This window comes from Vanacampus margaritifer, chromosome 1 (assembly GCF_051991255.1).
Source record: "Vanacampus margaritifer isolate UIUO_Vmar chromosome 1, RoL_Vmar_1.0, whole genome shotgun sequence".
Lineage (NCBI taxonomy): Eukaryota > Metazoa > Chordata > Actinopteri > Syngnathiformes > Syngnathidae > Vanacampus > Vanacampus margaritifer.
Window position 1 is genome coordinate 57,588,492 of NC_135432.1, and position 26,275 is coordinate 57,614,766.

At 39.3% G+C, this 26,275-nt stretch overlaps 1 protein-coding gene and 1 long non-coding RNA gene across 2 annotated transcripts in view; one reads left to right on the forward strand and one right to left on the reverse strand.

Annotated features, from left to right (window-relative positions):
* Nucleotides 1–3,142: 3,142 nt before the first annotated feature.
* Nucleotides 3,143–26,275, forward strand: part of LOC144043356 (gamma-aminobutyric acid receptor subunit rho-1-like) — a 28,834-nt gene continuing 5,701 nt past the window's right edge. Inside the window, exons 1-9 of the mRNA XM_077556903.1 lie at nucleotides 3,143–3,692; nucleotides 8,770–8,820; nucleotides 9,218–9,324; nucleotides 10,314–10,381; nucleotides 11,600–11,823; nucleotides 12,986–13,068; nucleotides 13,668–13,808; nucleotides 14,262–14,414; nucleotides 25,041–25,237. Of these exons, the coding sequence (XP_077413029.1) occupies nucleotides 3,589–3,692; nucleotides 8,770–8,820; nucleotides 9,218–9,324; nucleotides 10,314–10,381; nucleotides 11,600–11,823; nucleotides 12,986–13,068; nucleotides 13,668–13,808; nucleotides 14,262–14,414; nucleotides 25,041–25,237 (1,128 nt within the window). The 5' untranslated portion in view covers nucleotides 3,143–3,588. The remainder of the gene's footprint in view (nucleotides 3,693–8,769; nucleotides 8,821–9,217; nucleotides 9,325–10,313; nucleotides 10,382–11,599; nucleotides 11,824–12,985; nucleotides 13,069–13,667; nucleotides 13,809–14,261; nucleotides 14,415–25,040; nucleotides 25,238–26,275) is intronic.
* Nucleotides 15,151–23,418, reverse strand: LOC144043360 (uncharacterized). Its single transcript, XR_013291097.1, has 2 exons — nucleotides 18,833–23,418; nucleotides 15,151–18,164 (listed from the first exon to the last, which is right to left on the reverse strand). It is a non-coding gene; the product is annotated as an uncharacterized LOC144043360 (long non-coding RNA).

The window sequence follows — 26,275 nt, forward strand, 5'->3', positions numbered from 1 at the left end:
TTGAACCCTAGTTGTAGAACATGCCTGTAAGTCAAAATTGTGAGAACATATGTAATATGCCGTTTTGCAAGCTTTGATTGGCTACCTGGGGAACACATGACAACTTACGCTTTACTATGGAAATAAGAAAACTATTTTTTTTTATCTGTTGTTTTGTTATGTTTCATGACCCTCAAATAGGGATAAGAGTCATCTCCCACGTCAATTTCCACTAAGTGACGTGCTTACTGATAATATTGTAACGTTTTGTAAGAACGCCAGCAGCAAATGTTGATTGGGATGTCACCCCTCAACAAAACGCCACTGTTAGCCGTAGCCGACGCCTGTTGTTAATATTTTAAAACGAACAGTTGTATTTATTTCGAGTGAAAGTACAGAGAAAATGTGTCTTAATGGTTGGCTTAGGTTGTCTAGCTAAACGGCGAAGGACACAATTAGCGCCCTCGTTTGACCAATTAGTTAAAGAACACTAAATCTGTAATGTGAAAGGGTCACAATTGTTTGTTTGTTTTTAATGGACAGATGGCTCATTTTTACATAAAGTAAAAGACAATATTAAAACATGCAGTTAAAATATGTTTATTGTAATAACAGAATTAACTCTCTCTCTCTCTCTCTCTAAAAAAAGTGACTTTTAGCGTGTCCCATAAGGTGTTGTCACATTGAGTGGCTCAAATATTTGTATCATTCATAGTTATTTTATTTACATGAAGCAATAACTAAACGATAATTTCAGGAAATAAATATGTTAAATTTTAGTATTTATAAATATTCATGTAAATATGTAAAATATTTTAATGGATATAGTAATTCATTTATATTTTGAATTTGTATTATTTATAAATAGACTACTGTATATTATAATAATTACTAAGCAATTACTTATTAAAAATAAATTAAACCTTTTTGAATGTTTATGTATTTTTTAACATTCACCTTACGAACCAATTACTTAACAACATGAATTTATAAAAAATGAATAGAAATATTTAAATAACCAATTTAGGTTAAAAAAAAAAAGCTAAATTATTGCAATAGACATTACAGGACTCTGTAGCGTCTTGCCTTCATTGTCCCGTTTCTTTTACCTATATTTACCTTTACCTACATACCTACCTCTCTCTGTTATAAATCTAAAACATAAGAGGAGAATCACAAACAATAACCCAACACTTAGTGGTAGGGAACAATATTTGAATCGTATTTGAATTGTGATTAGCCCGAGGGCAATACTGTCACATTAATGCTGTTGCAAAGAGTCAGCTGCACAAACAAAACTTAACACTGTGTTACTTTCACCAATTGTCAGGTCAGCCATGGAGCTAACCCAAATCCGCGATCTTCTAATCTAGTCTGTGTGTTAAGAATAAATAAATAAATAAAAGCTGGGGTGGCAACATGGGACCCCTTGCAATTAATTGGTCTTTCCGGATGTATACCTGTGTGGTTAAATGGCACAAATAATGAATCTAAAAAGGATGCTGTTTTGGAAATAGCTCAAGTTGATTAGATGTTAAAAAGTCAAGTTAGTTTAGTAACCTAAAGGTAATTTGATCTTGTAACCATTAATTTATTTTAAGAACATAAGTCAACATTTTCTATAGTTGACCATTTTGACTGCTTTAATAATTCAAAGAGGAAGTTGACCCCAAAAAGTTTTTTACAAGAATATGTTGTATGCAACCCCACTAGTATAAACACAGGATTGTGATTAACCCCTGGGCGTTATTTTATTTTGAAATGGCTTGGTCAGAACCAACAAAAAGCCAAAAAGTCAAATAATGCCCAGGGGTTAATTAATATTGCATTTGTGGAATATGAATTAAGCAGCAAATTGCACCCATTTTGCCACTTACTTTTGACTGAAAATAACATCAAAGTTGTTCAAGGCTCAGGTAATGACCAATCATGGCAGATGCTGGTTTTTGATTTTCTTTTTTTCTTTTTTAACTTTTCACCCCGGAAAGTCATTTTCCTTTTTTGGCCCAGAGCAGACAATTTCCCCAAAACAATTTAAAATGTGGACAGCACACTTTTCCACACTGCGCCAGTCCATTTCCGATGAGCACAGGCCCAGAGAAGCCAGTGACATGTTGTTGATATGGCTTTTTTTTTTTTAACTTTTGCATTTGTAGATGCATATTTTTTTATGTTTAACAAAAAAATCCTAACCTCACATGACTTGAGATGTGTAAATATGTGACACACGACTAAATCACTAATTACTTTAAATAAAATAAAACTTTATTAATCAGTTTTTATGAGACGTTTGGGCGCAATTGCTTGTTTTGCCTAATGTTGTTTTGAGCAAAAACAATAATGCTTTTTTTTTTAAACACTTCAGTCTTGCAACACAATTTTCCCCACAACAGTATATTGTAACATTAGGTGTTTTCCTTAAAAAAAAAAAAAAAAAGAAGTTCCTTGAAATTTCACAATTTCTAAAAAAAATAAATAAAAAATACAATTTACCGGTAATCCTAATATTATAACTTTACCTCACAATATAACTACTTTATTCACATAATATTAAGACCTTTTCTTTTTCATTGAAACGTGTATCTTTACGGCCTTTTTCCCTAATTTTATTTTTAATGGGGCCTGAATACTGTTTGCTTTGACTTGCACCTTTGAAATTATGACATAAATGTAACATGGCAACCAGCTGCAGTTATTTTTTTGACCCAACATTTCTGTCTTGGGGCAGCATAGTTAGCCTATTCGCCTCATTTTTTAAATCTTTTTTTTCTTTTTCTGAAGAGCTCAGTATTGTTCATTCGGTAATTTTACCGATTTGACATCGGTAAAATTACAATTCGCCTGGCTGGGGGTTCGAACCGGCAGGCTCCGGTCTTCTTGTGTCAAGTTTGTATGTTTTCTCCATGGTTGCAGGTTCTTAACCTTGTTGAAGGTACTAAACCCCACCAGTTTGTTATGTAAGTAAAGTAAATATGTTTTGTTTTGTTTTTCAGGTCCAGCTCCCCTAAAATCTAGTGGAGATATACTTAAAATGGTGTCGAAAATGGATGTATAGATTTTTGTCATGACAGGCTCACAAGGAGTTAAACCGCCTTTCACATCCAACTCAGACCAACCCTCCACCACGCCTTCATCCACCTCCACCGTGCCAACCTTTGTGAGTCTGCTTCTCCAAAGCATTGACCTTACACATGAGCACACCGCATCATTGTGGGAATTGGTCTTTCTGGGCGGTGCAAAGTAGAGTAGAGAGCACACATCAGTGAGTGCAGCAGAGAGTCAGGCACATCCGCCGCTCGCTGCAGGGATCAAATCTGCACCATCTGACGCTCAAGGATTTATGGGTTTAGTCAAAATTGCTTTTCCCACTGTGGAGATTAAGCACCGGAGGACGTAGGATGTTTTCCACCCTGGCCGTAGAATAAACCAGTACAGCTTTGCTTAGCTTTGCTTGCTGCTTTTTTTTTTTTTTTTTTTTTTTAAACGTAGGAGCTCAAGACGCTGACTGAGGGAATGCCTGAGGAAGTAGTTGGAGCCCAAGAGAGGAGCGCGTTCTGACTGACGTGAGAGAGAGAGAGCGAGAGGTCCATCCTCCGGGGAGTGTGAGCCATGCGGGTGGATACTGTGCTCGTGTTCTTTATCTGCCTGGCGGGAGCCGCCGGGAAGACGGCTCGGTGGCAGGGTCACAAGCTGGAGACCTTTCAACAAAGCAGGTACAAAAAAAAAAAAAAAAGCAATGAAGGTGAACGCTTGTTGCTTCGGTCGCTTTTGCTGCATGTACTTGGAAAGGAGTTCATCAGGTTAGATTGACAGGATGTGGGCCGGCGTTTCCTGTGTCACCTGTGTGCTACCTCGCCCCTCCCGTTTGGGATTTTTTTGCCCTTTCCATACAGCAGATTGGAGCGCAAGGGAGACCTAAATCCCTACATCTATTTATGAACCACTGACGAATTGTTTTGCCCCACAATCGCCGCAGGCATGCAAGACAACCTTTCCTCACCCGGTGTCGACCATTTATGCTATTAGAACTTTGCAAGCATTTCGACTATTAAATGATGGGGAAAGCCAGTCGCAAATATTTTGTTGTGATGTATATTTCGACAAAAGTGATCCCAAAATCAATCAACCAGCCCATCCATCCATCCGTTGTTTTCAGTATGTGTGTCCTCATTAGGGTCGCAGGGGGAGCTGGAGCCTTTCCAAATGACGTTGGGCAAAAGGCGGGTTACATCCCGGACTGGTCGGCAGCCAATAGCAGAGCGTACACTGAGAATACGTCGTGATTAATTAATTAGAGTAGCTGCGAAAGGAAACAGAGGTGGGGAAACTGTGCTCTTTGACCACATAAGTCCACCTGCAAAATAATATTAATAATCCTCAGAGGAAGTGTTAAAAGAAAAAAAAATGGCATCACTTTTTTTTGATGATTTTAGTATGGCTTTCAGAAGACTAAGCTAGAATGCCCCCCCAACTGGAAAAACGTTCCTGACCCCTGAACCAGACTAACACATGGACTGAATTGTTGCCAACATTTAATTATGCATCCATCAGGCTGATGAAGACATTTGTTTTTGAGCGGGGATAAAGATAAAGGATTCTTTTTTTTTTTCTATCAATAATTTATGACCTCATTAAAAAATAATTGGCAGTCTCATCAGAAATTAAAATAGTTGCTATAAATGTAGCACTGGACTGTTTTCATGGTTGAATCAAAAACAAATAATCTAAATTTTGCAAACCCAAGTTCTCATGTTTTCACTTTTACCATCACTTGCTCATTATAATTGAAGTCAAAAAAAAAAAAATGCAGACCCACTAGTCTAAAAACAGCATTCTGATTAATATTTTGTTTTTGGAATATGAACTAGGCAGCAAAATCTACAGTTCCCCCCATCTTAGGGGGCAGCCATTTTGCCATGTGCTGTTGACTGAAAATGGCATCACAGTTGCTCGGGTATAAACCAATCACGGCTCATCTGTTTTCTGAAGCTGAGCCATGATTGGTTGTTACCTGAGCAACTGTGATTTTATTGTCAAGTGACAAAATGGCCGCCCCCTGAGCTGGATAAAAACAGGTGGATTTTGCTGCTTAACTCATATTCCACAAACAATATATGAATCAATATGCATGTTTACACTAGTAGGGACGCATACAACCTATTGTAAAGAACATTTTAGGGCTGACTTCCACTTTAAGTACATTTTTGTTTCGCTCGTAGCCTGTGGCCACAATGAACTTCTGATTGGTTTCGGTTGAGGACGATAAGACCCTCGCAAAAGTCACAAGTCTATCGACAGCAAAGCCCATCATATCATATAATCCTGCTGCCTTTAGATACACTATCATTTGTCCAGATGTTGTTTCAGAGATCAGTGGAGACATTAAACGGCTAGGCATCATCAGCCGGAATGAACGCGCCTCAGGTCATTCGGGCTGCCAGCGTGCACCATTTTGTCGCTAATCATCTCACGGCTGATTGGTGGTTGTCGAGTAGGAAAGAGGAGCGCGGTCATGGACGCAAACGTGATTGAAAGTGGTAATCCCTGCAGGCGCCTGCGTCGTTTTCTTCTCAAATTTGGAGTCATACGTTTTCTCCTGTTTCTTTTTCGGTCAGCTGGTCAACCCTTGTTTGCTTTTTTTTTGTATTGAAAATTAAATAGGAAATAATGGAATTGGAATTAATTTCTTCCTGGGTCATGATAGAGTCTTTATTAAGAGCATCAGCAATGTTTTAAGTAATGTTTGAACCCACTCGGGCCGTAACTATGATGGCGTGCTGAACTATCAGATTACTGCATGTGCCTGGGAGGGGGAGCTCTCTTTACGTAAAGGCTAAAAAAAGATGACTTTGCTGGGGAGATTCCGTGTTTCTTTTGTTATTATGGATGTGGAATTATTCTTGCTTTAGCTATTATGGACGATGGATTGATGAATGACGCGCAAATAAATGGTATACTTGGTTACAAGCAGGTTCAGGCTAGTCAAAAATCAAAAATCTAAATAAAGATCCATGTGGAAAAGCAGGATTTTCCAAATCTAAAATTATTGCAGAAATGTCACTTTTTTAATTAACAAAAAATATACTTATGATGCCTTAAGAGAAATTCAAGACATTTACCAAGCAAAGCAATCCATACTAGTCAACTTACATGTCTTATAATAATAATAAAAACACAAAAACAAACTGTTAATAGAAGTACACTTGTGAGGGCCCACAAAAAAGACAAGACAATCATACAAACAGAAACAAGGTGACAGTGAAAGTAACTAAAAAGTAGTCAACACTATCATTAGCAATGAATTACGCAGTTACACATGTTCAAAAAGGAGTAGGAAGAGGTATAGTATATACTTAACCGTTCCTATACACCTTTAATCTCCGTCTCATGTGTCAAATATTCTTTGTCAATTTCATGTACTATTTCTATAATGTGCAATATAATTTTATATACAATGCACAATATATTAAAAGCAGTAGTACACTAACCATACGTATAGTATACCATTAAGTCACATAGTATACTGTTAGATTTGACAGTTAATAGAGTAATCTACAACTAATGTACTAACTAGAGGTAAATACACAAATTGTTAATAATAAACAATGTACCTTAAACATGTATACTATTACTTATACTTTTGCATACATTATTGACATATTTTCTTTTCCATGATGATGATGATAATAATCATAATAATAATAAGTGTTACAACTTGTTATCCTTATTGATTAGGAATCATGGCGAAGTCTATCACTATGCTGCTGACTGCTTCCTTATGCCGCGTGACCATGTCCGGTAGTACTTTGACTTATGAGTGCCCCGACTTATGAGTTGTTCAAGTTACGTTTGTTTTGTGTTTTTTTGGCTTTTGATTTGAGTGAAATAGTGGACTCTGCTTCTTTTCTGTTTCTGACCAAGAAAACATACTTTTGTGAAAAGAAACATGTCACACAGAACCGTGACTTTGACACTATATGCAGTGTATTATTATTATTGTTATTATTATTATTATTATTATTATTATCCATCCATCCATCCATTTTCTTAACCGCTTGTCCTCACAAGGGTCGCGGGGGTGCTGGAGCCTAGCCCCAGCTGGCTTCGGGCAGTGGGCTGGGTTCGCCCTAAACTGGTTGCCAGCCATATTATTATTATTATTATTATTATTATTATTATTATTATTATTATTATTATTATTATCCATCCATCCATCCATTTTCTTAACCGCTTGTCCTCACAAGGGTCGCGGGGGTGCTGGAGCCTATCCCCAGCTGGCTTCGGGCAGTGGGCTGGGTTCGCCCTAAACTGGTTGCCAGCCATATTATTATTATTATTCTTCTTCTTATTATTATTCTTCTTATTATTATTATTATTATTATCCATCCATCCATCCATCCATTTTCTTAACCACTTGTCCTCACAAGGGTCGTGGGGGCACTGGAGCCTATACCAGCTGGCTTCGGGCAGTGGAACTGGTTGCTAGCCATATTATTTTTATTATTATTATTATTATTATTGTTATTATTATTATTATTAGCTGTAGTAGTAGTAGTATCCTATTTTATTTTGTGATTTCTGGACTCCTCAAACTATAAAACATAAAAAGCAAGAAGGGTTTTTGCTGGTAAAGATTTACAAGAAAAACGCACATGGCATGAGTGTAGCTTTTTTACATAGCGTTAGCCATTGCCTCTATAAATTGCATCATCCTTTCTCACAAATGTGACACACTTTCTACTAAGTCGCACAATATTTACAACTATTTTCAACTATTTTTCCTAAAAAAAACAAAGAGTCACTTATGGACATTTCCACTTTTGATGTTCCATTTTGTGCAGAGTACACAATCCTCCCTGTGGTGGGAATCATCTCTCATTTCTCGTCGCTGAATGCTCCTCTCAAGTGGGAAGTTACACAAACACGCTGCTACTGCTGCGTGTCCCTGACGTTCACTTGCGTGATTAAATTTGACAACATGGGGGCTCTTGTAGATTGATCGAGTATGCTTACAATTGGGGCTCTCCCGTGGTTGCCCGGCACAGGAGAAAGTGCCGCGAGGTAAAGCGGAGTGCAGACAGCCAGTCAGCTGTGTTCTGATGACAGTCCGAGAGGGGATTGGAGCGTCATTTCTGCCAAGAGGATTAGGAACCAGCTGCTGGATGCAAGCAGACGAGTAGCACCCATCGGCCATGGGTGCAGCCAGCACCCATGATTTGCCCTTATGTGCTTTTCCCCCCTCCCTCCCTTCTCGTTTTCTTTCTTTGCTTCTGCTTCTGTGCCGTCGTCTTTATGTTCGTCTGTGCTTGTCAGAAGGATTTGTCCCTGTCCGTCACAACATGCTCTACTCCATTAATCCATTTTAGAGGGTTTGGAATTCATGGTTTCGCTCTCGCTCTCGTGCCGCTTGCGGTCTGACGAGAGCCGGCTAAGCCGTGAACGTAATGAAGGCACGCCTCTGGAAGAGTGACATCAGAGAAGAGACGGCTTGGAAGCCAAGAGGAGATGATGTCCTTTTGGCCTATGTGTGATTGATGCTGGGATTGGAGTGTGTGTGATGTAATCAACACATACTAGAGCCTCTTACAAGAAGATAGAGGCAGAAGAATGGTAGAAAATGTGTGCTCTTAAGACCCTATGCGTTGTTTAAAGTACAAGTATATGGTGGATATAAGAAGTCTAGACACCCTGTTGTGTAACACAAAAAGTGAGACCAAGGCAAATAGTTTCAAAACTTTTTTCACCCCAAAAATCAAGATACACCTGTTTTTTATGTTTGTCAATAATCAGGTCCCGAAGGGAAACAAGAATGGATGGGGGTTCAGGTCATAAAACAGGAAGGTGAGTTAATTGCTGTACTTTGTTGTTTTGCTTTTGTAATGAAGCATTTTATTTTTCTTTAATTCTTCTTTTTATGGTGCTAATTGCAAACACTGAAATTCGATTACATTCCACAGCAATAGGAATAATTATTCGATCATCTGACTGCTGCTAGTTGGCTCGTTTGCGCTTTAAATAAGAACACAACATCCATGCGGTCTTCAACTGTGGCATAAGATTATTCTGCTCATTTCACTGGGATGGGAACAGAAATTCAGAGCATTTAAAGATGATCTCATCACATTAAAAGTAATAGCACGCACATCACAAGCAATCCATTAATTGATTTCCTTCACAGCGAATCGAGGAAATGTAGTCAAATGGCCCATATCGACTTAAATTGTGTTTATTTCCGCAGCCCAATCTACAAGAGAAGCCCTGACATGACAAAATCTCTGATGACTAAGTCGGAGCAGCTTCTCAGAATAGACGACCACGATTTCACTATGAGGCCAGCGTTTGGAGGTCAGCCGAGAGTTGTGTATAAATGCCTTTTATGTTTGGGTTGTGCACAAAAAGACCTTGCTTGCAGCCATACGGGTGCTGCGCTGTCACTTAGTCGGGCCAAATTGAGCTCCCGTGGTCTTGGGTTTTCAAAGCGAGTTGCGCTCTGGCAGTCACTGTTGAGCTTTTTTATATTGCGCCTGCCAATCATTCTGTACCGTTTAAGAGGAAATCGAAGAATTGTTGACTCATATATTGTTGTGTAATAAACACACACAAGCTTGTGTGAATACACACTCACCACTCATCTCATAATGAGATTCAACAGAAGAAAATTCTTCATTAATTTTTTTTTTTTTTTTTTTTTTTTTTTATTGACACCAGAATATATAAGTTATATACGGTATTTTTCAGACTAAAAGTCGCTCCAGTCAAAAAATGTATTATGAAGAAGAAAGTCAATTCAGAGTAGTCACATTTTGGGGGGAAATTTATTTGACAAAAACCAAGACCAAAAACAGTAGAGCTCGGGCTTGAACCCGTAATCCTCGTTCTCCGTTGTTAAAAGTATACCTCTTTGATTTTCAATCCAAACACAGCATCTCTGAATAAACGTTTTTGATGCAGCTCTCTGTAAATAAACCCTATTTTGAACTCTATGTATTAAACATAAACTGCCACTTTTTATTGATGCCGATGAGAGCAATTGTAGGTCATATCACAGGAGCTCGAACAAAGAAATATTTGCAAGCTGGATTTCATCCTGCTGCTGCATCAACTTTGATCCATTATTGCGACCTAATTGTGTTCGCGCACTTATCGCAGGATGATGCGTTGGAGTCGCAAAGCAGAAGTAGGTCACATGGACTCCAGAATCCCAGCCAGACTGTTTTGCGGGGTTGAACATTTACACTAAATGTGTTTTTATGAGTGGCGTTTGCAGATGCATGACAGTGAATGCGTTCTGTAAACTTGGCATCACTGTGTCACTATCATGTTTTTTTTTTTAGGTCCTCCCATTCCAGTTGGAGTAGATGTTCAGGTGGAAAGTTTGGATACCATCTCTGAAGTGGATATGGTGAGCAAATAAAGCACAATATTCATCCATACATTTTCTTCCGCCTATCTGAGATCGGGTTGTGACAGCTTTACCGGAGAAGCCCAGACCTACTTTCCCCCAGCCACTTCGACCAGCTCTTCCGTTCCCAGACCAGTTGGGATACATAAGTCTGTCTATTGTGTCCCGGGTCGTCCCCAGGGTCTCCTCCCGGTGGAACGTGCATTAGCACCTCACCAGGGAGGCGTCCAAGAGGTATCATAACCGGATGCCTGAGCCACCTCATCTTGCTCCTATTGACACGGAGGAGCAGAGGTGGGATGGGGGTGTTGATTTTCATCTCAATGGCTTCACATTTGGATGCAAACAGCTCCAGTGAGGGTTGAAGATTGTGGCTTGATAAGGCCAACAGTTCCACATCATCTGCAAAAAGCAGTGATAGAATACTGAGCCCACCAAAACCGGACCACCTCGAACACCTTGGTTGAACGTAACATGGTGACAAATGGCAGCCTTGGTGGAGTCCTTCATTGGAAACAAATCTGATCTACTGCTGGATATGCGGAATCAAACTGTGACATTGGTTATACAAGGTCCGAACAGCCCATATCAGAGGGTTCGGTACGCCTTACTACCAAAGTAGTTCCCACAGGACTTCCTTCCAAGTCCACAAAATACATATAGACTGCTTGGGCAAAACTGTAGAGTTGTTCGATTGTTCCATAGCTAAGACGAAAACCACACTGATCCTCCTGAATCAAAGATTTGACTTCGGACCCTCCTCTCCAGCACCCCGAAAAAGACCTTTTCAGGGAGACTAAGGAGTGTGATCTCTCCAGTTCCCTGTCTTAAAAGAGGGACCACCTCCCTGGTCTTCAAATCCAGAGGCATCTCAATCAGGACAGCCTAGCAATATCCAGAGCTTTTAAACTCTAGGTGGTTTTTATCCAGTTCTGGGGACTTGCCACCGGGTAAACCAAGGGAAAACTAAGTCCAGGGTTTGTATCCATCATAAGGGGTCTTTGAACCGTGCTTTGTCTGGTCCCTTAGGATCTGTTGCTATGGGTGACCGCACCAGGGGTATAAAGTCCCAGACAACTTAGTTCGTACATCACTAAATCTCTGACAGTATCTGTAAAAACTGAACTTGGTTAGCTTATTCTGTTAAAGCTCTCATATTGGGACTCATTATAGATACAGAATGCAGAGATACCTAAAAAGTGTGTTCTTTCCCCATAGGACTTCACCATGACACTGTATCTGCGTCACTACTGGAAGGATGAGAGACTGTCATTCCCCAGCACCAACAACCAGAGCATGACCTTTGACAGTCGCCTGGTGAAGAAGATTTGGGTCCCGGACATGTTCTTTGTGCACTCTAAGCGCTCTTTCATCCATGACACCACCACCGACAATGTCATGCTGAGGGTTTATCCTGATGGCAACGTCCTGTACAGCCTCAGGTAAACACAGCAGTAGCGATGTAACGATAACGGCAATAACGTGATATTAAAACTGCCACAATACATATCGTCGTTGTCAGGTCACGATATTAAAAGCATCACATCTGTTAAAAAAAAAGTCAGGTTGATTTCCATTTGTGCAGTTCTAGCACCCTCTGGTGGTTAGTTTTTTAGTACAGTTTAATTTTCACAAGGCATGTTTTGGCCTTGCTATGTTTAAAATCCACATTAATGGTCAGATGAAGGGCAACGTAATATGCTTGTGAACCGAGTCAATATGTGGAGGAACTCAATATGCCTCTTTTTAAATGTTTTCAGGTATTTTCTAGTGTCAGTATTCCATATTATTTTATGAAGTGCCTCAATATTAAGTGTTATTAGAGATTGTAGGTTGTTCATATGCAATGTTGTAATGTACAAAAGCACAATATTCAGTTTTTTTGTATTATCTCTTTTTCTTTTTTTTTTTACACAATATTGTGACCTTTTTTTATCGCTAACCTCCCCACAATATCGTGATAATTATCGTATCATGACCTTCATATCGTGATAATATCGTATTGTGTTTGAATATCGTTACATTCCTACACAGCAAATGGGAATCATTTTATTGTAGCTTTTTTTTGTCTGAGTCCAGAAGTTTCTAGGCATTTATTGTTTTTGGTTTTAATTTGCGTGGCATCATATTGAGGCATTTTAGCAACATTCGATGTATTAAAAACCCGTCAGGATGAGGCAGTGTCGTTCTAGGTGGTCTAAAGGGAGCCGATTTTCCTCAGGAAACTGTTTGTAATTTCCGAGACAAACAAATTGAATTATTCATGGGGCGTTTTTCTGTGAAAGTGAAAGAATAGGGAAAATACAGCAGGGATAACATTTAACCATTAATACAAACTCCAGCATGTAAACAAAACTTGAAGGTTGCCACTGTAAGAGAAGGGCATCTAGGATGTGTCATTTTATAACATATAATAACTGTAATCACAGTAGAAGACATTAAAGAGATATTGTTCATTTCATCAAAGGACAATATAACATCATTCATAAGAAATTCAATGAAGGAATCCTAACAGTTTTTCTCCATACAAAAAAAGACCACAGCGAGACTGTTGCTCCAAAGGGGTTTATGTTTTTTGTTTTTTGTATTTGTCTCATAAATTAGGGTCACGGTCACCGCCATGTGCAACATGGACCTCAGCCGCTTCCCTCTGGATACCCAGACGTGTTCTCTGGAGATCGAAAGCTGTGAGTGGATTCATCATCGCACCTTTCACATCTTGGCAACAGCCTCCCGAGAGCTATGTGCACATGAGAAGAAATGAGAAGGAAAAAAAAAAACTCCTTTTCATCTTCTGTGGCATATAGTATAATAATATAATCATAATACCTTAGTAATGTGGAGGCGGTCCTTACTGTACGACAGGCTCGGCAGCGCGTGCAATTAACTAATTTGCACAGCAGCTTGTGAATGCATCGGATGTGGCACAATAAGGCACACTCAGCGCTTTATTGACTCTTTTTCATTAGTTCATAGTTATGGTCTTTATGGTTTTTAATAAAAATATGTTCTGTAATTATGACTTTACTACTGTTGCTGATGGCTGATGGCTTTATAATACATTTGGAAAACTGTGTACAAATATAGGACTTCAAACACCTCAAATAAAAAAGCCTAGCCATTTCCTCTGCTGAGATTAGTAATCATTGCAGTTCCGAGGCTTTTGAAAAGCGACCTTTGAACCACTTTGCTGAAGTTTTGATGGCTTTGTCAATTTCTTCGACGTAATGTCTTTCGAGGCGGAGGCAGCTTTTGTCACGGTTTGGCGTGTTCCTGCTTCCCACAGATGCGTACACCGACGACGACCTGATGCTTTACTGGAAGAAAGGCAACGAATCCCTGAACACGGACGACAGAATATCCCTTTCCCAGTTCCTCATCCAGAAATTTCACACCACCACCAAGCTGGCTTTCTACAGCAGCACAGGTAATCTCCGCCTTCCGGTGTGTTTTGAGCCAAAATGCGAGCGTCCACGTGAGAATTCCAATTCAAGTCGTTTAGCTTTCGGAGGTTCTCTCGAGCTTCTCCCACACTGATCCCCGGTGTGGGAGAAGCTCGGAAGCAAACGCAAGCTGGATCAAAACCGTGCTTCTTGCACAGCCCACCGCGCCAACTACGCTACTGTTTAAATTTCACGCCGACATCCAGTGAATCAAATGACTTCGAACAACTTGTGCGGCGCTTTGAAGGCCCCGCAGCAGTTTTTCCCGGCGCCCATCACTTCCCTTCTCACAAGAGCCTCTGAAGTGCTAAAAGGATTTTGCGCGCTATCTTCCCTTGCCAGAAATAGCATGAACCTTTCCTTCAAGTGGTTTCATGTCCTATCAACTGCTTGTACACATCAATGTGTGTGTGTTTGTGCGTGTTTGTCCTTCCTAGGCTGGTACAACCGCTTGTACATCCACTTTACCCTGCGGCGCCACATCTTCTTCTTCTTGCTGCAGACCTACTTCCCCGCGACGCTCATGGTCATGTTGTCTTGGGTGTCCTTCTGGATTGACCGCAGGGCCGTACCCGCCAGAGTCCCCTTAGGTAGGCCCCCCACTTCCAGATTTTTCAGTAATGCAGCTTAATGCTCACAAAGGAAGACTTTCAAAGAAACCAGCGCCTACGGGGCGAGTCGGCGGCCTAGATCCGCACAAAAGGACTTCTTCCCTGAAAATTGGTGCCGCTCATTCAGATTTAATTAACACATTAACGGTGTAATAGGAACTGATTGCAATTCCCTTACAAATTGGCACGAGATGCTCTTACCGCGGGGAAACGCAGAAGAAAGAAAGGAATGCATGACTTTCGCGGTGGTAGATACAGAACATCAATCTGCATCATAGCAAACTGCAGATGCCAAACCAAATATGCCAACGTAATCTGATTATCCAAGTGCTATGAGATTCTTTCAAAAAAAATGCAACGCTATTAGACTACTTACATTACTCTCAATTCCTGAAATATAGCCAATTCTGTCATAAAGCAAAAGAGTTTACCCATATATGTTAAAGTCATATTTTTAGGGTAGCCTATTGTGAAAATTATTGCTTTTTAATGTTGCTTTTTACAAGGTTTGAAAACTGCTGGATGCTTGGAATAAGTGTCAAAGATCCAAGATTCCAATTTGTTCAGGTTTTAGCTAACCCCTAAATAATCTGGGCTAGCTACTTAGCTAACACATACACATCTGAATAGTAGCTGAAGGTATCACTTAATTACTATATTAAGTGTAATCTTTGCGTGTTCAAAATAATTGAAAAATGAGATCTGATGAAGAAGCTTCTTTTGCAAAAGATTTATTTTTAGGAGCTCCTAAAAGACACAAGACATGCTTACATTCAAAGGTGATGTTAAGCCTCGAGTGTGTCCATATGAAAAACACACAGTCGCTTTATAGAGGAAAAAAGCATACTCCTCCTCTGAGGCTGGACAAAGGGTTAGCAATTATAATAAACAGACAAGTGATTCATTGACATGTTTACTCCAGTTTCGTCCAGAGCCGGAAATATATGACTAGACAGGTACGACCCTGCGACCTAGACTCCCTAAGACCCACAGTGTTATCAACTTGAGAACATGCATGCCTCCCATGTGCATTCCTATCTCACCAGCTCGAAGGGAGTGAAAAGTGTTATTCCTTACACTACAGTTATATGTCCAATATATTTCACACAAACATTATCAGTTAAATGGCATCTATATACTATAAGTAAATTCATAAACAGTAAAAATATGCTTAGAAAATGTTAAATGTCTTCAGTCCCTCAATGAACAAACTATATTTGTTCAAAATAAGACATTAAATCCCTTAGAAATAGTCTAGAGAAAAATTCCAGCCGGATCTTCATCTGATGTCGCCACCGCGGTCATAGCTTTAGAAGTTACAGATTCAACCATCATATAAGACGACTTGTTTTGTACATCTTGCTTTTCAATGGCTGTGGCAATAAGCCGCGTGCACAACGATCTTAAACAAGGAATACAGCAACAACCGCAAGTTGTCAAAAAAGCTGAAACCAAATTTTTATATCTTCCAAAAGCATCCATCCAGTTATCCAAATTGACGTATCGATACCGGACTGCTCTTTCATTTTTTTTTTAAGTGTTCGGAGTCCCTCAATGGCATCGGTTAAACTTCCATCCGGTGCAGTGTTATTAGGAATAAAAGTACAACATTGTTCTGCGAACATTGAACAAACACCACCCCTTTCTGCAAGCAACATATCAAGGGCTATACGATTCTGAAAAGCCATTAAAGATGTAGCTGACAACTGGCCGTGTACTGCTTCGAAACCTGATTGAGTCCAATTTCCTAGTCTTTGAACATTGTAATGTACATAATTAATCCTATCTACATTTTTGTTAATGGTACACCACCAGCAAATCAAAGATTCAAAACCTGAAGCCACCTGGTCCGCAATCTTATACTCATCTGGGACCCCGCGTGGCACTCCAATCGCATCTATGTATGTGGGAACATTTTGATCCTGCCAAGTGGATCTTTTGGCCCTCTGAAAAGAATGAGAAAAATTTGGTTGCCAAGTATTAACAATTTGCAGAAGGTTATCAACCGATGTAGGGAAAATATCTACTGGCAGAAGGAGGGTGATGAGAGCACAATATCCCTTCATATTCAGAGGTAACTTATCAAATATTCGGCTGTCCCCACACCACCACCAAATGTCAGCTCTGGACTGAGGCTGGAATTTACGACCCACATCTGTTGCTGAAATGCAGTGAGTGGTGTGGTTCAGTCTTCCCAATTGTTTCCCAGTACCTGATATTTTAATACATGAAAAACCACCATCCGCCACTCGATTTGAAAAAATAGGTTTAGTATCTTGCCAATCAACCAGTGGATAAACTTTATCCCATTTAGAGCATTTATCATTGGGGACAGTTTTATTCATTAGTTCCATTACACATTTATCCTCTATTTTAGCAGGAATCACCCTCAATAAAGGTCTTGGGCCCACACATACGACGCAATCTTCTCCAGAAGCCTGTGCTGCTGCATTTGCTAACAGCAGCCAATTATTACTGCCACCAGACAGGCCCGTTGTTACCTGAAACCATTCACTTACTTCATCAATTTGGACACTAAAAGCTTCTACCCCAGACTCCATTGTATATTTAGTCATTTTAGGTTGTTCTGTCTTACTCATAGTTTTATCAATGCAAATTTAAATTGGAAAATAGGGATCAGTTCCAGAGAACCATGCCCACAGCATTAGGCCATAACAAAAAGTGTTATTTATGGTTACATTAGGTGGCCGGATATTACCTTCAGGAAAAACAAAAGTTAATTCAAAATGATGTCCCATTCTCCTCAATGTTACTCTCTTGGCAAAATAAACTGCCTCCCTACTGGAACCTGGCGGCCAGTATTGGCCATTTTGGGTGGTAAGGAATGTACTCCAGTCCAGTCGTAAAACACTACCTGTCAAATACCACCAGTACTTGAGCCAAAGGCCCCCCTTCGTCGGCCCCCCACTACTAAATCCCTTCAAAGATTTAATGGGGAGTTTGACAGATGTGTTTGTGTTAAGAGCAACGGTCAGGACAATTGAGTTATTATACGCCCAGTTCATTATCCATTGGAATTTGGGTAGAAATAACATTTCTTTTACCGGTGTGTTGTATTCAAACTCACGTCAAGGGGTTTCATGAAAAACCAAAATGGCACAACAATTAACAAGAGAAAAACCGTCACAATGCAGCAATTAGTAGCAGAGTTCTTCATCGAAGCCATCTTGAGAAGAAGTTCTTTTGTCGAAGGAGAAGGATGTTCGTCAGTCGTTGGTTGATGATTTCGTTTTTTTTATTTTATTTTTTTTTATTAGAGGCGTTGTCAGCCTTTTTCCGAACCCTGGCTCACTGCCAGAGATCGCAGGAAAGGTCACGGGACTTCATTCCCAGTGTGACTCTATCCTTGTGAATTGATGAAAAGGGGCATGTGACTCAAATCACCATTGAGTGATTTCTCCTTCAAACAGCAGATTGACACTTGGTCAGCTTTGCCCATGGAAAAGGCACTACAATGAACCTCCTTCCAGGACCTCCCCCGCTGCAGCTTCCCTCCTTGGACAGCTTGTCAGGTAGACACTGGAAACGGCGTGGTGGGGCTCGGTGAGATGGCTCCAACTGGTGTGGGCGTAGATCATCAGACGGTTGCCCTTGGTGGCAGCGTTGAACCAGAACCAGCCGACCTTGTAGATGAGAGATGATACCAAGTATCCCCTTTTCGATACAAGCGCACCGCACAGGATGTACGCTCCTTGACCTTAAATGGACCTAGCCAATGAGGACAAGACCATTTCGGTTGAGTTACTTTCAACCACACATATTCACAATCATTTATTTTTGAAGGAACTTCTGGTTAGTTATCTGTTAGCTTAGAGAATGTAGACACTATCTCTTTAATTACCGGGGGCCTCTCAACGTGTGACTCCCCAGCGGAACATTAGGGGCGGGAAACAGCCTGTTTTTATGACCCTCAAAAGGAGTCCAACCTTTTTATATCTTATGAAGTTTTTGTTTTTTCAAATGGGTTCGTCTAATCCAATATTCCTAAGAAGCCCTTATAATAGTAGATAATGATTAATCAAATATTTTACCATGATATTTACTGTTGTAGATTTAGCATAAATGTACTTTTATCATACATCAAATTTCTGTATTTTTTACGCTGTTTTTTATTATAGCAGTGTAAATCATTTAAAAACAACATCATCTTAACCCAAAACTGCTCATGTCCGGCCGGGCCATAAACAGTCTGAGAAGAGATTTATATATATTTATACCTTTTAATAAACACTGCAGTCCTACAGTTCATTTTTACAACTTGTCTCATAAAATAATGTCCACCAGGTGTCCCAATGTTCCTTCCACACCTAAATGGCAAATTCCATGGGCTCTAGAAATTATACTTTTCAATTGTTTCTGAAATTGAATATACTTACCTTATTTTCTGCTATTCTGGTTGTCTTTTGTCATCTTTGTAGAACTTACTTCCCTCCAAGTCAAATCCTCCAATTCTCCGCTCCATTCTTTGCCTGTAAATTCCTCACACCAAACTTCATTCTCACATCAGACTTCCTTTTGATACACCGACAGACCAGTCATTCTCACATCAGACAGACCAATCATTCTCACATCAGACTTCCTTTTCAACAAACTCAGACAGACCAATCATTCCCCCATCTGATAAAGATCAATTTTGATCATTTCAGACCTGAATGTGAAAACTGCAGCCGCTTCCAAATTGCTGCTTCAAAGAGGAAAAACAGACACCTTGTGTCCTGTAGATTAAAAACAACCAAATTGTGACAATTTGGCCAACACCAGAACTATAAAAAGATCTCCAGCTGAGCTAGCCATGAGCCATAAAAAAAACCTTTGAGGCAAGAGTTTGTAATATAAATTTGAATCCTGTTCAGGTAACTTAAAGTGGAAAAAACAACTCAAGCAGATGTAAATTAAGATACTGCAGCGGAGGACTTTTAGGGTCAGGAAGAGAAGAATTATTATTATTATTATTATTTTTTTAAACAACCCCATTAATCTATTGCAGGTCACAAATCTTCCAAATATCTGCCATCTCAACTAGTAAAAGAAACGAGTTATAATCAGAAAAACAAAACCCCTACTTTAAACCAACCAAAAAGTATTCTTAAAATGCCAACTAACCTCACCTCTTCTACAGAGTAGTGGGGGCTTGTAAAAACACAGCAGGGAACTTTGCCTTTGTGCATTCCCCGTGGAATCCAAAGATCAGTGCTGTTGAGCTTAATCAAAATTAAAAATTTAACCAGCAAATTCGCCGTAAGTGTTCCATATCTGAGTCCAATCCAGAAGCTAAAATTTAAAAGGAAAATGGGCAAAAAATTAGAAGACCAAATTCAACAAGCATCAAACAACGGAAAATATAGTATTAAAGATTAGAATAAATTTTATACTACCCTAATTCACATAAGCCGTTCTCAACTTCCGAAACTGCGTTGCTATAGATCACATCTCCTTTACCGACACAGTACAGAGTGCAAACTGTACTCAAAACAGACCAAAATATGACTCAAAGGCCGATCTCAGATGACTCGAACTTTGAGTCCACACTGGAGTTCATATTCCTTCCTGTCCTTGTTGATAGCAGTTTATGCAGGGCAAAGTTCAAAGCAGGCCTTAGCTGTCACTGGAGACCGCTGACAGTTTCATCAGGACGGCTGTGATGAGAGTTTGAGATGTCTGCTCAAAGAGTTGATGGACATTTTGCTCAGATAATTCATAAGAGTCATTGAACAGTCTCATGGCGAGCGGATTTGCAGTATACCATCCTTTTCGCAGTCCATGTGATCACTTCCCCCCCCGAAAGTGACCATTGTTCAGTTCGCCGTCCACTCTGTGCCCAACAGCCAGGTTATTCCAGCACGTTGGAGACACCCAAGAACAACACCTCTCGTCAAAGATTGAACCTGCCTGAAACACTTATACACTCGGAACAGACAGAGGGAGATGAGATCATAGCAAGAGATTTATATGCTTGTTATAATTAAAAAAAAATAATAATTTTCTCAAAAAATATGTATTTTGTAGTTTCATCTAAATATGTTCTACATTATAGCAAGTAGTATTACTATATTTACGCATATGTCTACCATAGACTCCTTCTTCATTACATGTTACCTTAAATTATGTCTCCACATGGAGGGAAGTCTCAAATTCCAGGATTTCTCAGACTTCTAGAATGGGACTCAGATAAGGACAAAGGTTAAATCATTTTCACACCTACGAATGAGTTATCAGAGATGCAGGGGAAATATAAAATCAAAAATGAAAAGTCTATTTCAATTAAAATTTGGTTTTATTACTTATTCAACTATATTAAAAGTTGGTTTTATTACTCATTCAACTATAAAAACACAGACCAGATTTAAAAAATAATAATAATAATAATATGGATAGTGGCCTGTAGACCTCTTTATCTTTCCGCTTTCTTCTCTTACCTAGAAAAAAGAAAAGCTCCCATTACAGGACACATTGCCCTCTGACTCCTATTTTCCACACAAATCCCCCTCCTCTCTTCCAAGACACAGGGAAGGAGCAGAAAAAAGGGGAAGGGAAAATCACATTCAAAACCTATTTTTTTTCTACATTCCTATACGAAAAACAAACGCCATTATCACACCAGTCTTTTCTACTCAAAAACAACACCAAACATACAGTTAAAGATTTTAAAGAAAAACAAATGAAATATCCATCCACACATTTCTTATTCCCAATTACAGATTCAGTTAACTTCCAAACCACCCGGATAGCCCCCCACTTTCCTTATCTAGGTCTCATTCGATTACTCAACAATTCTCTCAACTATTTCAAACTTTTGGGGCACATACGCACACACATACCAACTAGAAAAATTCCCATTATAATCACACAATTGATCCTAGTCATTTTATAACAAAAAAAAAAACATTCTCTCCTAATCACACAAGTCACACATGCTCCAGATTAGTACGCCATCTAGAACCAATAGACTGTGCAATCTCCGCATGCCGAGCCAATTCCAATCCAAAAATGTTTGCCTTATTTAATCTATTTTCCGGGTCATGTCTCATTTCCAACAATTTTAAGCTGGCGGAGATTTTAGCCAAGCATTCGCCACGCGTTCATCAAACACGTTGTCGTTAGCCGAGCCATGGCTAGCGGACTCGCTCAACACAGCTTTACGAGCAACTTTCACAGAGCTACCCAACGCAAGCATTCTAGCGTTAACCAACATTTGGTCCACGACCTGACATTGTCGTCTCACTTTTTTCCATTTAAAGAAAATATAGATGTGTCTTTCACGGAGTCAATCAGCATTTGGCGCTGTTTTACACAAGCAACTTCTACAGACTTCATTAATGCAATCAGACATGTCTCAGATTTTAACGGTGGGAACCAACCTTTATCACAATTAGTCCGCATCCATTCATTTAAAAGATTTTTCATCTTTCGCCGTCGCCGTGGTGGCAGCGCTTCAGCCATGACGAGTGTTGCGGCCGTGACTTGTTCGCTTAGCGACAAGCTTTGAGTATGGACCGGAAGTTTACGCAAATCAAACCACCCTGAGTCTCGGTCAAAAATGTCGTCCATTATATGTAGTAATTTAGTCGTTTATAATATTTATAAAGTCAGTGACGTCTCACTTATGATACTACAATACAACAGATCAAAACTATTCTCATTAATCCCCCCAAAAAATTATTATATATATATATATTTTTTTTTAGAAAAATAAAAGAAAAAGGAAAAACGAAACAGAAATCAAATATCTTTTTGCGCGACTTAATAAATACTTATCCGGATCTTCGCGGGCGGCTTCTTCACAGCTCTCGCTTCCAATGTGAATGACATCACACGAGCGGCTTAATTCATAGCTCTCGCTTCCAATGTGAATATCACACGAGCGGCTTAATTTGACACAACACACACACCCCGCGGAATTATGTCCCACGGTTTTTAATAACCCACAGCACACACACCGTGTAATAATACCACACGGGCGGCTTATCCTCTCCGCTCACTCCGAAAAATTATTCGGAGGGCTTATTCATACCAAAATAAAAATAAAAACAAGACAGCCTATTCCACCGCGGAACCAATCTCATATGCCGTTTCCGAACGGCGGAGCGCTCCCACTTGACGTCACTTCCGTATTCAACGGGCCAACCCATGCATGGTTCAATGTCGTAGTAATTGTCATAATCGAGGACTTTCGCGTCCCTCCGTAACAAATACGACTCTAAAACCCCCCTAACTTGTTCACAGATCTCAAATACAATTTGGTACGGACGTAATGCAGCTCTGAGTAATCCCAAACAAACAGAATTTCTCTACGTGGATAATTTGTCCACTCACCTTGTTAATATTTGCGCATTTAGAAATTCAGTTGTCCAAGATCATCACAGCTGTTGCAAAAACGTCCCAATTTGTCGCCGTCGAGGGTCACCAATTGAAGGTATCACTTAATTACTATATTAAGTGTAATCTTTGCGTGTTCAAAATAATTGAAAAATGAGATCTGATGAAGAAGCTTCTTTTGCAAAAGATTTATTTTTAGGAGCTCCTAAAAGACACAAGACATGCTTACATTCAAAGGTGATGTTAAGCCTCGAGTGTGTCCATATGAAAAACACACAGTCGCTTTATAGAGGAAAAAAGCATACTCCTCCTCTGAGGCTGGACAAAGGGTTAGCAATTATAATAAACAGACAAGTGATTCATTGACATGTTTACTCCAGTTTCGTCCAGAGCCGGAAATATATGACTAGACAGGTACGACCCTGCGACCTAGACTCCCTAAGACCCACAGTGTTATCAACTTGAGAACATGCATGCCTCCCATGTGCATTCCTATCTCACCAGCTCGAAGGGAGTGAAAAGTGTTATTCCTTACACTACAGTTATATGTCCAATATATTTCACACAAACATTATCAGTTAAATGGCATCTATATACTATAAGTAAATTCATAAACAGTAAAAATATGCTTAGAAAATGTTAAATGTCTTCATAGCCTACGTGGTGTAAAAACTTTTTACACCACCATCGGGGTTAGGGGTTAGGGTGAGCTAACCCCTAACCCCGATGGTGGTGTAAAAAGTTTGAGAACCACAGTCCTAGAGGAACATAGGGGATAATGTTACTATTGTTAGCTAACATAAAGGTAAGGGTTAGCTAACAGCCTAATAGGGTTAGCTAAACCTAACCCTTCATGGTGGCCGGTGTAAAAAGACAGTTTGAGGAGGTTTAGGGTTATGTTTAGTTAGGGGGACCATATTCCCATTTCCAAAAAAAGATGTCACTTGCCTCGGCCTTGAAATTGTGGTACCAATCGCAAGTTACACAGTTTACTTCACCTCCTATTAGTTACACAATGCCAAACGGACATTTTCATGAATTTATAAAATCCCCGGACGCCCCGAAAAGGACGTAAGAAAATGATCTAACCTTTTAAAAGAGCACAAATTTTGTCACCATATGTTTAGTTAACATACAGGTTTTGGTTATTTCATCCCAAATAAGGTTAGCTATAGGTTAGAAAATAACCCATAGCTAACCTTAACCCCTATGTTTCCACTAGGACAGACACTCGAACTTTTTACACCAAACAAACTACCACTTCTAAAAAAGAAAATACTTAGCTCTCCACCATAATGACTAACATCAAATACAGTAGCGTAAAAAGCCCAAATTTTCCTCAAAAACAGGCAGAGGTTTTATTCCTAAAAAGTATATTTCATGTTTTTGTTAGCCACTGCACAATTTTAATTAAATTGCAAGCTGATGTCATTTACAACTGACTCGACAACTGCAATCTATCAGTCAATTATTGTGCCCATTCTTAACTATATGTATGCTTTACTTGAGGTGCTTCATGAAGTTGTGCATAAACAGAAAATTTAACATTCAGGTACGGTGTGAATATCATTTGCTGCTTCTTATGCTTGTTTTTTTTTTTTTTTTGGCAGTGTTATCGCGGATTAAATCCTTTTTTCTTTTTTACACAAAATTTAGGTCAAATTTGACCTTTGGGTTATTTGACTATACACTATTATTTTTAATGAGATAGAAAAATCTAAATTATCTGGACTCCTGTTGCTATGGCACCCTCCTATTAAGCAGGATAATGCTGGCCAAAGGAGGAATGGAGGAAGTTGCCATAGGTCTTCTCATGTCGGTTTTCTTTAGACATAAAACTAACCAAATAGTACACTATATGTTGAATCTCACTTTCTTCAAGACATGATCATCCAACAATCAAATTATTCACAATCAATTAATCGACTATTAGGCCTGTTTGTAATTTTAATAACACTTCTTATTCATGCCTCAAATGAAAACTTGCTTCCTGATATGAAATGCATGTTTTTTTCCTTCAGCCTCACAAATAAAAAGCTGTTTATTTCCTAATGTGACAATCTAAAGCTGGAGGCCCACCACGGAGGACAGCTGCGGGCAGGCCGTGTCCTACATCCTCACTTCCTGTCTGACCTTGTTGTGGAGCATAACGCAAATAATTGCGTTTCACGCCGTTCAGTATTGTTTTCTATTTCTGTGCTTGATTTAATAACAGGGGCTTGTAACCAGCTGAGGTATTTTTGTGTGTGTGTTTTTTTCTCATGGCAGGCATCACCACTGTGCTCACAATGTCCACCATCATCACCGGGGTCAACGCGTCCATGCCGCGGGTGTCCTACATCAAGGCGGTGGACATTTACCTGTGGGTCAGCTTCGTCTTTGTCTTCCTGTCGGTGATCGAGTACGCCGCCGTCAACTACCTTTCCACGGTGCAGGAGAGGAAAGAGAGGAAGCTCAGGGAGAGGGTTAGTGCTGCTGTTTTCATCGCTTAAATTGTTAATGGATCAGAGTTAACCTGCGAGATGTTGAAAAATGCACTTTCAAGTCGTTTGTCTCATGCGGTGATTATCTGCTACGCTGCACTTGAGCAAACAAATTGCCCGAGGAAGATTAAAACATTCGTATTGTCATCGACTCATCGGGTTTGAAGGGTTCGAGTAACAACGGTGTTCCCGAAGAGTGATTAATTAAAGCCAATAAGAGCAAAATAGTTTTACTTTGAAATCAATGTAGTATTTTTGCTACGTAGAACACATAAACAAATGTGCTTGTTGCCTGGAGGACATTTTGCTATTATAGCTTGTGCAAAAGGCCGAGACAAGGAAAGAAAATGTAAATATGAAACAGATGGTAGGATGTAGCAGATTAATATCTCAACAACTATTTTCCATTTTAAATAACTTCATTGACTGGTGAAAATAAAATCAAAACACTTATCACAAGTAAAATAGTTCGGAACTGACACTGGCAAGAAAGATTAACATAATGCTTACATTTTTCCCAATGTGAACTAATTGAAATGATCATTTCTAGACTGGAACAGTTAGTAACTTCTGCCTGCCATACATGTGTATAAGGAAGTTAACCACGGTGTTAAAAGTAACTAAAATGAAGTGAAATAGAAAAAAGCTACCATAAAAGCCACAGGCCACAAGAATAAGACACATTTCCCCCCCCAAAAAATATAATCCTAAATCAAGACTGAGTATTATACAGTGGGTTAATAGAAAAAAAGTACCAAAAAAAGGCGCACTTTCATAAAAAAAAAAAAAATAATAATAATAATAAATAAATAAATAAATAAAAAAATATATATATATATATATATATATACTGTATATATTAGTGCTGTCGAAATTAAAGCATTAACTGATTAATTAATCACAAAAAAAATATCGCATTAATCATGAATTAACGCAGATTTATCGCACTATTAATTTTGACCATATATTAGCCTTTAGCGTGACAGCGGATGGCTACGTTTTAGGTGGCACAGGTTGTGT